General features: G+C 40.0%; 1 protein-coding gene across 1 annotated transcript; it reads left to right on the top strand.

Moving 5' to 3' along the window:
• The first annotated feature begins 9,965 nt into the window (after window positions 1-9,965).
• On the top strand, window positions 9,966-11,255 carry LOC134020627 (uncharacterized). Its single transcript, XM_062460785.1, has 3 exons — window positions 9,966-10,541; window positions 10,845-11,013; window positions 11,123-11,255. The coding sequence occupies exons 1-3, from the start codon at window positions 10,115-10,117 to the stop codon at window positions 11,253-11,255; spliced, it is 729 nt and encodes a 242-aa protein (XP_062316769.1). The 5' UTR covers window positions 9,966-10,114.
• The last annotated feature ends 4,585 nt before the right edge of the window (window positions 11,256-15,840 follow it).

Genomic DNA, 15,840 nt, shown 5'->3' with positions numbered 1-15,840 from the left:
TAGGGCCCTTGGGTTGTGCTGACCAGCTAGCAGGGGTCTTCAGTGACGTCTTCCACCTCTCCCTCAGCCTGTCTGTACCCCCCACCGCTTCAAGATGACCACCATTATCCCTGTGCCCAAGAACACCAAGGTCACATGTATGAACCACTATTGCCCGATAGCACTGACCTCTTTCATCATGAAGTGCTTTGAGCGGCTAGTCAAATCATTCCTCTGCTCCTCGCTGCCCCCCACCCTGGACCCAATGCAGTTTGCATACCGGTCCAACAGGTCTACAGACGATGCCATCGCTCTGACAATGCACACCGCTCTCTCCCACCTGGACAAAGGGAATACGTATGTGAGGATGCTGTTCATTGACTACAGCTAAGCATTCAACACCATTATCCCCTCCAGACTTGTCTCCAAGTTTGTGGACCTGGGACTAAGCTCCTCCCTCTGCAAGTGGATCTTCAACTTCTTGACGGGGAAGCAGGTGGTGAGAATCGGTGACCGCACCTCATCCACACTGATCACCAACACAGGCACCCCCCAGGGCTGTGTGCTTAACCTTGTTCACTCACGATTGTGCGGCAGCCTCCTTGTTAAGTTTGCTGACGACACAACCATCGTGGGCCTCATCTCTGACAGTGTCAGCCTACAGAGAGGAGGTTGATGACCTGAAATCATGGTGTCAGGACAATAACCTCTCTCTCAACATCAGCAAGACCAAGGAGATGATTGTGGACTATAGGAGGCGGCAGGAAGAAGAGCATGCAACCCTACACATCAACGGATCCGAAGTGGAAGGTCAGCTGCTTCAAGTTCCTCGGGGTGAACATCAGTGATATGAAGATTTTCTATACATATGTGAGGTTGTCTCTTGCTGTGGTCAAGAGGTCACGCAGTGGGCCTTTGACAATACCCATATAGATCAGGGAATGTGCTCTGTTTAACCTTTGAGAAAAGTACAAACAATGAGTTATGACGCATCACCAGTGTGCTATTTCTCCTGTGCATTAAGTTGTGAAATGTGTACTGTTTAAGGGCATGTTTTGGTGGTTACTATATCTGTATGGGCCAGCTCATGTATATAATGGACCTCTGAGAGACTTGTTTCTCTCACATGCTATCCCTCTGTCATGGACTGATGGCATGATCCAACGTCGTTACTAATAAAACCGAGTCAACCCTTTTCTAATAGTCGTGCCTCCTTCCGGCTTGCTTGGAGACAGAGATCTCATCCTTACAATCAGCAATGATCTCACCTGGTCTGCTCACACTTACAAAGGTGGTCAAAGCGGCCTGTAAACGCCTCTTCTTCCTGTGGAGACTGAAGAAGTTCAGCATGGACTCAGTCATCCTCACTAACTTCTACAGATGCACTATAGAGAGCATACTGACTGGTTGCATCTCAGTGTGGTATGGGAGCTGCACAGACAGGGACCGCAAGGCCTTAAGTAGTGTGGTCTGTTCTGCTGAGTTCATCATCGGCAACACAATTCATGATGAATTCTCTTAGCCTTCATATATTACATCATCAAGAAATATAGCTATTCAATTGAATTGTACTCAAAACAGAAAATGTCATTGATAATCATCCAGCTTGTTGTAGTGCTGATACTTCTGGCTTGTACATTTTGCCATTGAACCACAACTTCCACCAGTTATTCTTGGACAAAATACATATGAGATATATTAATTATACAGGGATGATACCCCACTGGTCCCATGGGAAAATACAAATAATCATTAAGATATATTGTCTTCTTTCTCTGGTGTCTCCTCCGCACGGACAGACCCCCACACTAGCATCATGTTGTACCAGTGTAGGTGTGGAATACAATGACTTGTGTTTATGAGACCAAATGGCCATTGTTATGATATTTTAGGCTCAGCCAGTTACAAGAATTGATGATTATATTGTTCTCTGGATTTCTCAAGTATGGTAGTTTTATTGATCATCTCATGTATAAATTGTCCCCTAACAAACACTACTGGGTCCATTAACAAAAATCTCCATGTAACTACAGTATACAGCATTCTCCTTGGGCCAGGCTGTGCCCCCAACACAATCACATACTATACAAATGAATAGAATAGATCTTTATTGTCATTGTCACTGGTACAACGAAATTTAACTTTTTCCGGTCAGTGCATCATTCATTGACTCAATATCAATAAAAAGGATAAAATTACTAAAGTGCTAACATTACTCAAATAAATAAGAATTAATATACCTAAGACAGTGCCATGAACAACCACACACAGTCATTGCATAATACATAACATAACATTGTGCACATTATGTTTTGGCAACATTAACAGTGGTTATTGCAGTTGGATAGAAACTGTGTTTTAGTCTGTTTGTCCTTGCCTGGCTTGATCTGTATCGTCTGCCTGTAGGCAACATTTCAAACAGGGAGTCCCCAGGAGTGTGAAGTGTCTTTTATGATGTTCTGGGATTTTTTGAGACAACAGGATCTGTGTAGGTCTTCCAGTGCAGGGAGAGGGCAGCCAACAATCTTTTGAGCGGTGTTGATGACCCTCTGGAGCGTTTTCCTCTGAGCCACTGTACAGCTAGTATACCAAATGCATATGCAATATGTGAGGATGCTTTCAATGGAGGCTCGGTAGAAGGACCCCAGCAGTCTTTGTGTGATGTTATTCCTGCTGAGTGTTCTCAGGAAGTACAGTCTCTGCTGGGACTTTTTCAGCAGCTCAGAGGGGTTCACACTCCAGGATGGGCTGTCCTGTATGTGGACCCCCAAGAAGCGGAAGTCCCGCCACCCTCTCCACACTTCACTCCTCACACGTGAAGTGTAACCCAAGTTTACTTTGTATGCTGTGTTGGTTGACTGTGACGGACAGAGCACTGCCCAGCTTCTACGTCCAAATCTGTGCCCACGCCATTTTCAAATAGCAGCGCAGCAGCCTGGTGAGCAGCAGAGGTGGCAGGTCGTCCTGCTTTGCGGAGGTCATCCATGTACCTGCAGTAATGAAAAACAGGACACAAATTTGGAACTACAGTCAAATAGTAGCCTTTGCCTCAGATAGGACAGTGGGGAGCGCCAGGACACAAGTGTGAGAGAGTGTGCCCTAGCCAGCTGCAACACAGGTAAGGGCACCATCACAAACTGTTGAATGACACACATTTTGTACATTCTGATTGGATAGCCAATAACTTGTCATGCAACACCATAACCATTTATTGGCCCTTATTGTTAGAACTAAGCTAAGCTAAATGCAAGTTCCATTGTGTAGTCATTGCCATGGTGATTGTTTTGTTAAGGTCTTAAGGCATTCAAATGTCACTTTATGAGGTTATTTAACATTAATACGAGTTCCCCTTGCCTGCCTTTGGTCACCCAGTGGCTAGACATTTTGATAAGTATAAGCTAACGCTAAGTCCTGGTATTCTAGGTAGATAACATAAGCGCTCGCCAGCTAGCAAGCTAGTTTAAATAATATAACCTACGGGTATCTCTAATACAACGTATATTTGGCCAACCATGTTACCATTGTATGAGTAATGTTATTCTAAAAGCGAAATCCAAAAGTTACCTGATGGCATACGAGGGTCTGAGAAGGCGTCTTCGCTGTGCAGACATCGAGTGCGTGTGGTGATGAGCGCTCGAGTTCTGAAAGACAACACGTTCTTCCAATGTCTCCATCGATAAAATGCCTTCGAGTCTTCTTAAATTCACCAGTAATGAATCAATAGGCAATCAATTGTGCGTGGCGTATGTTGCCTTGTTGGAATTTGTTCAATAACACGTGTGTGCCATTTCTGTAATACATTCGTGTCGATATGTCCACTGTGGTGCTGTCTTCTGTGAGGTGTGGTCTTCGGCAGCTAGTTTGCATGTTAACTAGATATCTTCTAAAGCCGATTTGCATGTTAACTAGATATCTTCTAAAGCTAATTTGCATGTTAACTAGATATCTTCTAAAGCTAATTTGCATGTTAACTAGATATCTTGTTGGCAATAGTTACTAGTACTTATTGGTTTCGGGATATCTCTTGTTGGAATAGTTACTAGTAACTAAAGAATAGTTACTAGTATCTATTCCCGTTTTACTAGTAACTATTCTTTAGTTACTAGTAACTAATACAATAGTTACTAGTATCTATTCCCGTTTTACTAGTAACTTTCATTAGATACTAGTAACTATTCTTTAGTTACTAGTAACTAATCCAATAGTTACTAGTACCTATTCCCGTTTTACTAGTAACTTTCATTAGATACTAGTAACTATTCTTTAGTTACTAGTAACTATTACAATTCTTACTAGTAACATTATTATTCTTACTAGTAACAAATGCGTTTTTACTCGTCATTGCTTATGACGAGTAAAAATGACTACTTGATAGTACAATTTAAAATGTTACTAGTAAAACGGGAATAGATACTAGTAACTATTGGATTAGTTACTAGTAACTAAAGAATAGTTACTAGTATCTAATGAATAGTTACTAGTAAAACGGGAATAGATACTAGTAACTATTGGATTAGTTACTAGTAACTAAAGAATAGTTACTAGTATCTAATGAATAGTTACTAGTAAAACTGGAATAGATACTAGTAACTATTTGAATAGATACTAGTTGGACACAAATAGTAGATATCTGTAAAGCAGAGCCCCATAGGATACCATTGTAAAATTGTCCAATTTGTTACTAGTAAAACGGGAATAGATACTAGTAACTATTGGATTAGTTACTAGTAACTAAAGAATAGGTACTAGTATCTAATGAAAACTTACTAGTAAAACGGGAATAGATACTAGTAACTATTGGATTAGTTACTAGTAACTAAAGAATAGTTACTAGTATCTAATGAAAGTTACTAGTAAAACGGGAATAGATACTAGTAACTATTGGATTAGTTACTAGTAACTAAAGAATAAGTACTAGTAACTTTAAAATAGTGACTAGTACGTTTATAGAAATAAATGTTAAAACGGCCTGCCATACGTGTGAACTTATTGAAATGCGTGTCTCACTGCCAATACGCGAGAGTTGGCAGCCCAGCACATGCAACTATGTCAATTTATTATACAATCACGGAGATAACTAACGTTGTTAGATACGGTTTTATTTTCTGTTTAATTTACTATAGACTACCTTTTCTATTTGTATGACCATCCAAAGACAACTTGATCAATGTGAATGAATGAGATGGTGCTAGATCTCTAGCTAGCTAGCTAGCTAGCTATAGGTAGCTAGGCTAACAAACGGGACGTTCACAATGCTGTTTGTCCGTTGCATAGCAACAGCCACAAGTACGGGACTATTTTCTCGGCCACTGAAATGCGATACACAACATGTGTTGGCTATAACTATTTTGTGCTGAAAGGCAGCAGTATTTATTTAGTTACTATAATGTCGCAGGTGACCGTATCATAAAAGCAATAAGGTACTAGAGGCAGTACTGTATCGTCAAAAATGTACGTGTTCCAGGGTTTGCCGGCCCTCCGCTGCGAGTCGGGCCTAACAACACCCTTGAACACGTACTTCATTGACGATACACCTTAAATACAAAATCTACACAGACATTCTACAACAGTGTCCATATTTTGCAGTTAGGTTCATCATGACCCTAAATGTAGAAAATTCATTTAATTTCATGGTGAAAAAGAGAGTTTAACTAGTATTTTAGACAACTCAAAATTGTAAATGGGTCAAATTGGCCCGCAATATAATAGAAGGGTTAAGAGCCGTTAAAAAGACCGTGGTCTCCCAGATTAGATTATTTCAATGACTCCTTGATGAAAAGCATAATTTTTGTGTGTTGAAGCTCAGTCTTTATTTAAATTGGCTTTTCAGTTGTCCAATATGTGCCACGACGCTGCATAATATAAAGAGACCATATTTTTAACAAGCATTTTAAGATTTGAAGTTATTGTCTTTTGAATTGTCCAATAGGCGCTCAGGAAGTTGCATCACGTGCGCTCGCGCCTTTTGCCCTTGAACTGGCGGTTTTTCTGGAACAGACAGCACAGCAAGCAAGAAGAAAGTCACAGACCGTCAAGCTACTGAAAACGAACATTTTTTCCCCACACAAAATCTGTCTGGTAAGCACAAATAAAGAAGATGAAGTTAAATAATATTTTTACAAGCTGTTGACTACAGCATGTGTGTTGTAAAGCGTTTATTTTATTTTCATATAGCCTACTAGCATGTCGTTATCGTAACTGTTGGCTGTCTTGATGGAAGCTAACGTGTTCTCTTTTTAATATATAGACTTAACCTACTCATTGGGAATACACGAATTCGCTCAAATTTATTTGATTTTAAACGTTTGTAAATAGGTTTAGTAGTAGGATGTCGTTCTATGACATCTTGCAAGGCAAACTTTATGTTTAAACGATATCTCGCATTGGTTACATGTTGAATTCAGGATGAGTACGTTTTGAAAACCAATTAAAATGTACACTTGTTGTTTTTGTAGTTTAACAGTGCAGAACATATTCCCTCAGACTTTGCAGACTGCATCATAACGAACCTCGCGCCATTTTCAAATGTGCAGCAGTTGAGTGCAAACAGTCGTTTTCCAAATATGTAGCATTCAAGAGCCATTTCTATCGGCGCCACAACAGCTCTACCACTGCTGTGACTGCACATGCAGTGGTTGATACAGCCTTGACATGCAGTATTTCACTATGTAGTCATCAGTGCCAGGATGTGACCAGTCTTGTTGCTCACTTAAAGAACCATATGAAGGAAGGACGTGCAGTTAACTGTCCAGTGAGAGGGTGCAAAAGTGCTTTTCAAATCATGTCCTCTTTTACCAGTCATATGTCTAGGAAGCACAGGAACTGTTCCGTAAACAGCATTAGCGATTCACATCGGCATTCTGCATCAGAGATACTGTCTGTTTCAACTGAGCAATGTCCTGCTGACCTAGATGCATGTGTGTCAGAAGAAAGCAAAACGGGTTTGTTTCAAAATTTTGACGATTTGTATTTGAGAAATGTTAGTTTATTTTATCTGAAATTACAAGGTCAGTTTCTTCTCCCAGCGTCTACAATACAAAATATTGTAGATGAGATGCAAAATATTTATGAATTGGGACAGACATATACTTTAAGTAAGCTACATTCACTTCTGCAGAATTTGTCGTTACCCACAGAGACTATTTCTCAAATATTTTCTACTGTGCAGGAATCAGACTTGTTTTCTGTTTGTCATAAGGGACCTATGCGAACAGAGTACTCAAGGGGTCAGACCTTTAAAAAAGTTTTCAAATATGTTGAACCAAAAAGAATACTTTTAGGTATAGATGTCAATCGTACAGAGCGATTTGCATACTATGTACCTGTGAAAGAGACATTGAAGTGTCTGTTAAATTCAGAGTTTGGGAGTAATTGCATTTTGACGCACCTGCCTGAAACAAACTCTCCTGATGTACTTTCTGATTGCACAGATGGCCAAATACTGAAGTGCAGAGATGTCTCTCAAGACAACCCAAGTCTCCAGCTATTTCTTTATCAGGATGCTTTTGAGGTGGTAAACCCTTTAGGTTCTGCACGAAAGAAACACAGCATCTTGGCTGTATATCTCTCTCTTGTTAATTTGCCAGTTCATCTCAGGTCAAACACAGAACATATGCAGCTGGTTATGTTGTGCAGAGAGAAATACTTCGGCCATGAAAGTGTTTTCTCAGAGCTAATAGCGGACCTGAAAGACCTTGAGGAAAATGGAATTTTTTTTGTCAGATCAATCTGTTATAAAAGGCACTCTTTACTGCATTGCTGGAGACAATTTAGGATCCCACTGCATCGGTGGTTTCACAGAAAACTTTAGTCAGTCCAGCTATTTTTGCAGGTACTGTCTAATTACCAGAAATGAATTCCAAAGTGTTGACCCAAATGTATGTGGTCCACCATGCACTGTTGAGGGCTACAGTGCTGCTGTTAACCAGTTACAGACAGAAAATGCAACCGTTCAAGGCATAAAGTTCGATTCAGTTTTCAACAGTTTGAAGAACTTTAAAGTGTGTCAACCTGGCTTGCCACCTTGCCTTGGTCATGATATTTTTGAAGGCGTGTTGTCTTATGATGTTGCTCTTTACATCAAGTACTTTGTTAAGAAGAAGTGGTTCACTTACCCAATTCTTAACCGTCGAATCAGGCAGTTCAAATATAATGGCTCGGATGCTTTAACAAAACCTTGTGAGGTCAGTTTACATGGAACTAAGCTGGCAGGTCAGGCCATTCAAAATTTGATTTTTTTACGGCTTCTACCTGTTATACTTGGTGATAGAGTACTGGATCCTGCTGATGAAGTTTGGCAATTAACTCTACAGCTAAAGGACATTGTTGAACTGATTTGTGCTCAGAAAATCTCTGTGTCACAGGTTGCTTATTTGGATGTTCTTATCCAAGAATACTTGGAGTCTAGAAAAACAGCTTTTCCAGAAGTGAATCTAAAACCAAAACATCATTACCTGCGACACTATCCAGGTCTGATACTCAAATTTGGTCCGTTGATCAGATTATGGACAATGAGGTTTGAAAGTAAACATAGTTACTTCAAAAGGTGTGCCAGACATTTGAAGAATTTCAAAAACTTGTGTCACACCCTTTCTGAAAGGCATCAATTGTTTCAGGCCTATTTGACAGCTGGGTCTTCTCCCCCATGTTTGCAAATGACTGTTCTCCATTTTATTCTGAGCTTTACAGTGAAACGGTCAAAGATGCAGTTAGTCAGTTCAGCTTCAGTGAAATAGAAACAAAGGTTTCTGTGGAAATACAGTATAAAGGAACTGTATTCAAAAAGGGCCAACTGTTTGTCATTAGAAATGATGAGACAGTGGAGTTTGGTGAACTTCTGCTCATGTTTGTCACAGAGGAGCGTGTTCATCTGCTGACCAGGGTGTTTATAGCCGATTTTCTTCCTGAGTATCATTTGTACTCGCTTAGAAATACCAGCGAAAGAGTTCACTGTCTGAACATTGAGAACTTGCTTGACTTTTACCCATTGACGTCGTACATGTTGCAAGGATGTAGGGTAGTTCCACTGAAACACAGCGTAGTGTGACATTCGTTCAGTACAAGTCTCGCATTGTTGTAACATTAGATTGGATTGATAATCAATGCTAAAACTTAAATAATACAAACCTAAATGTTATACATATTTCTTCTATACCTTTAATACATTTTAATGACAACAAATTGTTCTCTGTTTTAGTCATGGATGAATCGGAACACAGCAGTGTAGTAACCAGTGCAATTGCTGAGGTACTGAAAGATCTTTCACCCTCGGTGCTGCAAACAGTTGTGGACACACTGACTTCACTTGGAGCAACATCACCTGAGGATTTTAAATACGTTCAAGAATCAGATCTCTTGCCAGCATTACGACCAATTCAGGCCAGAAAACTTGTATCTGCCTGGAGCCAGATCAGTAAGTACATTTCATCCTTTGATTTCATAATGTATAAAAATTAAAGTTTTCCTAAATAATCTGGTATCATAAGTGATCAAATAACTAATTTTTTACCTCGTGTTTTTAGAACCTAGTGCTGATAGCTCGTCAAGTGCCGGAGAGAGCAGCAGTGCTTCATGTTCATCATCCCCATCGTTTGGCAAGTCTTCAAGAGTTGTTTTGGACTGGGCAGACAGTTTTAAGATTCCATGGCAGAAGTTTCCAGAAGAATTGACTCAATCTTTAGAAAGGAAGAAAAGACCAAGTCCAAGAATGCGACGAGATATGGTCAGAATTGTCGTGTCTGAAATGATGAAGCTATGTGACTGTCTCAGTAAACAAAGCTCTACAGCTATTGCCAAACAGATGGTGGGGAAATACCCTGCATCCTTGCAGGATGTCATCGAAGGGGATATAATCGGTTCAGGATATAACTCGCTGGTCAAGCAAATTCAGAATCGCATAGAAAATGTGAAGAGACCCAACGTGCCAAAAATCAGAAAGCGCAACAGAACAGAAGACTGACACAGAGGAGATTTCTCCTGAAAAAAGGCAGTGGTTCAAGACACCTATGGCTGTGTAAATTGGAATTTAAAATTTATGCCGCTCAATGAGACTAAAGAGAGCCAGTTGGATCAACAAGAACGGATGAAGATCATGTCTAAAACAACAAACGTAGACCCATAAGAACTTAACAACCTTATGAAAGCAACATACTACTCTCAACGCAAAGACATAAATAACGGAGCAAGCATACAACAGCTTTGTGAGAACTGGCCTTTTCTCTTTCAAGAGGATGGAATATGTGTACACTTCAAGCAGCTGACTGGAATTGATCTGAAGGAGATGTTCTTTAAAAGCTTGGATAAAAAAGGACAGCGGCTCCTGAACTTTCTCAAAACAGTTGGTGCAGAAAAGAAGACAAAATTAATGCAAGCTGCTGCAAAACTAGAAGTTATGAGGTGCCAAACTGAGGGATGCAGTGAAGATTTGAAAGATGTGGTGCTTCTTCTGCTTGCCTACTTTGATGAAAAGGAAGAGGTGATGTTTCAGTATGTGGAAGAGTCTTACCCTGTCGAAGATGTGGAGGTAGACAAGTTACCAGCAACACCCTGCATCATTGTCTGCGGTAAGTTTGAATGAATAACATTCGGTGTCATATTTTTTTAAAGGGACAGTTCACCCAAAAATTATTACGTTTACTCTACCACATGATGTTCCAAACGTAAATGTCTTTGTTCTGCTAAACACAAAGGAATATATTTTGAAGAATGTTTGTAACCAAACAGTTGTGGGGCACCATTGACTTCCAGGGAAAAAATACTACGGGAGTTAATGGTGCCCCACAACTGTTTGGTTACAAACATTCTTCAAAATATCTTCCGCCAAGTTACTGTTAAAAGTTAATTTTATTGTTTGCTTTTGTCGGTAGGATCTTCCTGCTACGCATCCAAAATGTTCATGCTGAGCATCGACCAGAAAATAACAACTCCACACATTTTTACTTTCATCTCTGCATTGTGCATGATGTTTGGCAGTTACTACTGTTTTAACATTCACTACCCTTTGGAACTGGGTTCTACTCTGGAGTTCATGCAACGGTAGGCATTATTACATTTTTTGGGTGTTCAGTTTTTTGTGTGAACTATCCCTTAAATTAGTGTATATATTTGTGAGAAACACATTCAGTCATTCAATTCTCTGTTCTAGGTGCTTCTTCAGCATAAACCCTGAGAAAGGCACCAAAGTCGAATCAAGGAAAAACAAAAAACAGCTCCCAGTGAACCCCCGAGTCCTTACACTCATAGCAGACCTTGCTGATCACGAATGGAGAGCAGATTAAGATGCTTGGACTTTGAATGACTTTGAAACTACTTAAATGTAAGTCCTGTCCTTGGAAAGCTATGTTTGGCTTGTATACTGTTTTGTACTACTATTGAACATATTTGTATGCGTCTTCAACTGATGTTCTGGGCGTTGATGGTTGTTTGTGTGTGGTCAGGGCCAGAGGTAACATCTGACACACTCTCCCGAGTAGGCTACATAGGCATTAGCTATTCGAGCAGCTAACGCCTATGTAGCCTACTCGGGAGAGTGTGTCAGATGTTACCTCTGGCCCTGACACACACACACAACAAACAACCATCAATGCCCAGAACATCAGTTGGGGTGAAGATACATTTTTGCACTGTTATGCAATACAAGAAGCTTGTAAAAAGCTGTGTTAATGCTGTCAAAGAATGTATTTCATTTGGTTTATTCTGTAGAAAGATGTGCTATGCTTGGACTTTGAATGACTTTGAAACTACTTATATGGAAGTCCTGTCCTTGGAAAGCTATGTTTGGCTTGTATACTGTTTTGTACTACTATTGAACATATTTGTATGCGTCTTCAACTGATGTTCTGGGCGTTGATGGTTTTTGTGTGTGTGGTCAGGGCCAGAGGTAACATCTGACACACTCTCCCAAGTAGGCTACATAGGTGTTGGCTGCTCAAATTATTTCTTGTAGTACCATATCATTAGTAGAATAGAATATCTTTATTGTCATTATACTAATAAATATATTCTATTCTACTAATGGTATGGTACTATAAGGAATAATTTGAGCAGCTAACACTTTTGTAGCCTAATCGGGGGGGGGGGGGGGGGGGTGTCAGATGTTACCTCTGGCCCTGACACACAACAAACAACCATCAATGCCCAGAACATCAGTTGGGGTGAAGACACATTTTTGCACTGTTATGCAAAACAAGAAGCTTGTAAAAAAAAAGCTTGGTGTGGTGTTATTGAATTGGCATTCTGGTAAAGATTCAATAAAAAAGTGTATTTGCTTTTCATACCAGTTCTGCATGTTTTATTTATAGCAACCAAAACAAGTTTTTACTGTAAATGTTACAGTTCACTTTTAAGTATACTGTAAACAGAAGAACATTTCGACCGTATTTTTTACGGTAGATTTCTGGCAACCACAGCTGCCAGTATTTCACCGTAAATTTTACGGGATTTTGTAAACATTTAGACCATATTTTTTACGGTAGATTTCAGCCACAGTTGCCAGCTTTTTCTGTAAATTTCACAGGATTATCTAAACAGAAAAACATTTTGACTGTATTTTTTATGGTAGATTTCTGCCACGATTGCCAGTTTTTTCCTGTAAATTTCACAGGATTTTTTAAACATATGAACATTTCGACCGTATTTTGTACGGTAGATTTCTGCCACAGTTGCCATTTTTTTCCGTAAATTACACAGGAGTTTGTAAACAGAATAACATTTCGACCGTATTTTTTACGGTAGATTTCTGGCAACCACAGCTGCCAGTTTTTTACCGTAAATTCTACGGGATTTCTTTACAGTGTACAGTACACAGCTGTTTAGGAAGTCAAACGGCGACAGAACATGTTCGGCACTCCCCTTACTTAAATCAAAAGTCTTTCAATAGGTGAAACTATCTGAATACTAACCTGAACTTCATTGCCACAGCCTAAACTTTGTCAATCTGTTCATGAAAATTATTAATTTCAGCCTAAACCGTACAACGGAACGTTCAATCGAATTCAACCAGCGCAATCGCTACCAAGACGAACACAGCAGTAGTCTAGTGTACTGTAGTAGAATTTACCGGGGCAGCTTCTCCACACAGGGCTATATCGCATTTTGCGTTGTTACTGACAATGATCGCTACCAGTGAGCTTTTTATGAATGAGCGATTTTCCACGAAATAAATGTCAAGCTTATTTACGTTTTTGGGGGCATATTTTCAGTTAGAAGATGGTACTGTTTGAATTGCGATTCCATCTTCTACTGCCGGTAACGTCGTAGAATAATCTTCAAAGGGGGTTCTTTATTGGTGGCCAAGCCGCGAAGCGGCGAAGCCACTTAAGTGTTTCTACCTTTTCTTATTATTGGTGGCCAAGCGGCGAAGCCACTTAAGTGTTTCTACCTTTTCTTATTATTGGTGGCCAAGCCGCGAAGCGGCGAAGCCACTTAAGTGTTTCTACCTTTTCTTATTGGTGGCCAAGCCGCGAAGCGGCGAAGCCACTTAAGTGTTTCTACCTTTTCTTATTATTAGGGGCCAAGCAGCGAAGCACCTATTGTTATTGTTAGTATTATTATTGGGTGTGCTCAAGCCTTCGGCGAGAGCACAACCTTTGTTCTCTCACATATATATTATTATTATTATTTTTATTTCTTTTTGCCCCCCTAAAACTCAGTCAATATTTGGCCTACATAGACAACGTAGGTGTCAAAAGTTTCGTCTTGGTAGCGATTGAGTTGCTTCTATTGGAATTTACGTTCCGTTGCATGGTTTAGGCTCAAGTTACGTTTTTGTGGCGAAAAGTGAAGCTAACGGTGGCTAATTTGCTAGCCACAGTCACTGACGTTACTAACGTCACTAACGTCACGAAAACACGCGTGACTACCTTTGGCAGAACATTCGTTTCATATCTGTTAACTTGGGGGATAGCTAGGCTAACTATAGCTTTACTGCAAGGCAGCTGCAGAAACGCCACAAGCAAAGAGGCCAGGGTGATAACTATTTACTCATTTAACTTTGTGATATGACACACAATTGTGATGTGTAATGTACAATATAAGCTGATATTATTAGGGAGTACATCTACTTTCGGAAACAGTAGTCTACTATTTCACTGAAGTATTAGCATCATGACATTAGCCTCTGTTGCCCGGGCAACACATACTACAGTGGTCTATGATGCATCTGTTTTCAATCGTTAAAATAAACATTCCTCACAAATACATTTTCGTTGTAGGATTTATTATGACATTAGATTACAAGTAAACGATTTGTGGGTGAAATTATCATTACCTGTGGTTTCAAACCAGTGTTGCTCACTGCAACGCTGTAGCCTACGTGAGACACTACAAAAACATCTACACAGCTGTAGGAAGTCAAACGGCGACACAACATGTTCGGCACTCCCCTTACTTAAATCAAAAGTCTATCTAACTACTAACCTTAACTTCATTGCTACAGCCTAAACTTTGTCAATCTGTTCATGAAAATAATTAATTTCAGCCTAAACCGTACAACGGAACGTTAAATCCAATTCAACCAACGCAATCGCTACCAAGACGAACACAGCAGTAGTCTACTGTACTGTAGCAGTACAATTTACCGGGGCAGCTTCTCCACACAGGGCTATATCGCACTTTGCGTTGTTACTGACAATGATCGCTACCAGTGAGCTTTTTATGAAAGCGATTTTCCACTAAATAAATTTCAAGCTTATTTACGTTTTTGGGGGAATATTTTCAGTTAGCAGATGGTACTGTTTGAATCGCGATTCCATCTTCTACTGCCGGTAACGTCGTAGAATAATCTTCAAAGGGGGTTCTTTATTCATGAATGAATGCAATATGAGTAGGCTAAATGCCTGAAAATATCACGAGAAGGGAACAACTTACAAGGACGTTTGTCATAAAGATTAGGTCAATTTTTACACCGGTCTGCCAAATGTATTCGTTTTGATTCAACGATGAGGCTGCCTCTTGCAGGGGAAATGAGAAGACATCTATTTAATTCTACACTTCACTCGTATTTTCAGTTGTAAATGAGCAGCAAAAAAAAATGCTTTTAAATCTATGTAATCTTTATAAATAATAAGTATGCATTTTTATATAAAATATACAGAAATATCAGTTGTAAAAATGTCATTAAAAAACGGACCCCTGTGCAACCGACGCAAGCAAGCACACCCTACAATTTCCCCAGAAATTGTACCCTCTCTAGTTATTATTACACTTCTTCTCCGTATGGTAAAAAGTTGTGAAATTTGGCACACTCTTTGAGGACAGTCCCCTCTTTATTTTCACCAAGTTTCATGTCTCCCATTCGAGCACTCTAGCGCCACCAACGGGTCAAAGTTGGACTTGTGTTTACACACGTAACTTTTGAACCGAATAACCGATTTTCAAAAATGAGGTACCGGTTACTAATAACCGGTACCTCATGAGGTACTAATAACCGGTTATATCGATTTTCCGCCATTTCCGGTTTTATCAAAAACCTTTGAAAGCCTACTCCTCCTACAATTTTCCCTAGAATTGGCACACATCATCGTCAGAGCAACCCTCACTGTAGTTATCAAAAGGTTTTTGATTTTCAAAACCGTTTGTCTGGTACAGCCAATCAAAATTGCAGCATGAAAATGGTCTTGAGCCTCTGTTTTGTTTGGTGAACAATGGAGAACTTGGAACATATCAACAACCAGAGAAGGAGAGGGGTAAGAGTGAGAGGAGGAAGAGGACAAGGAAGAGGACAAGGAAGAGGACAAGGGAGAGGACAAGGGAGAGAAGGAGGAGGAGGATAAGGAGGACGACAAGAAGGAGGATGAGGAGGAGGAGGAAGAGGAGAAGAAGGAGGAGGAGGAGAAAGAAGAAGGAGAACGGTCATCTCTAATG

The sequence above is a fragment of the Osmerus eperlanus genome, chromosome 5 (genome assembly GCF_963692335.1).
Source record: "Osmerus eperlanus chromosome 5, fOsmEpe2.1, whole genome shotgun sequence".
Taxonomy (NCBI): domain Eukaryota; kingdom Metazoa; phylum Chordata; class Actinopteri; order Osmeriformes; family Osmeridae; genus Osmerus; species Osmerus eperlanus.
The sequence above is the reverse complement of the archived record's forward strand: the minus strand, read 5'-3'. Positions and strand labels throughout refer to the sequence as shown.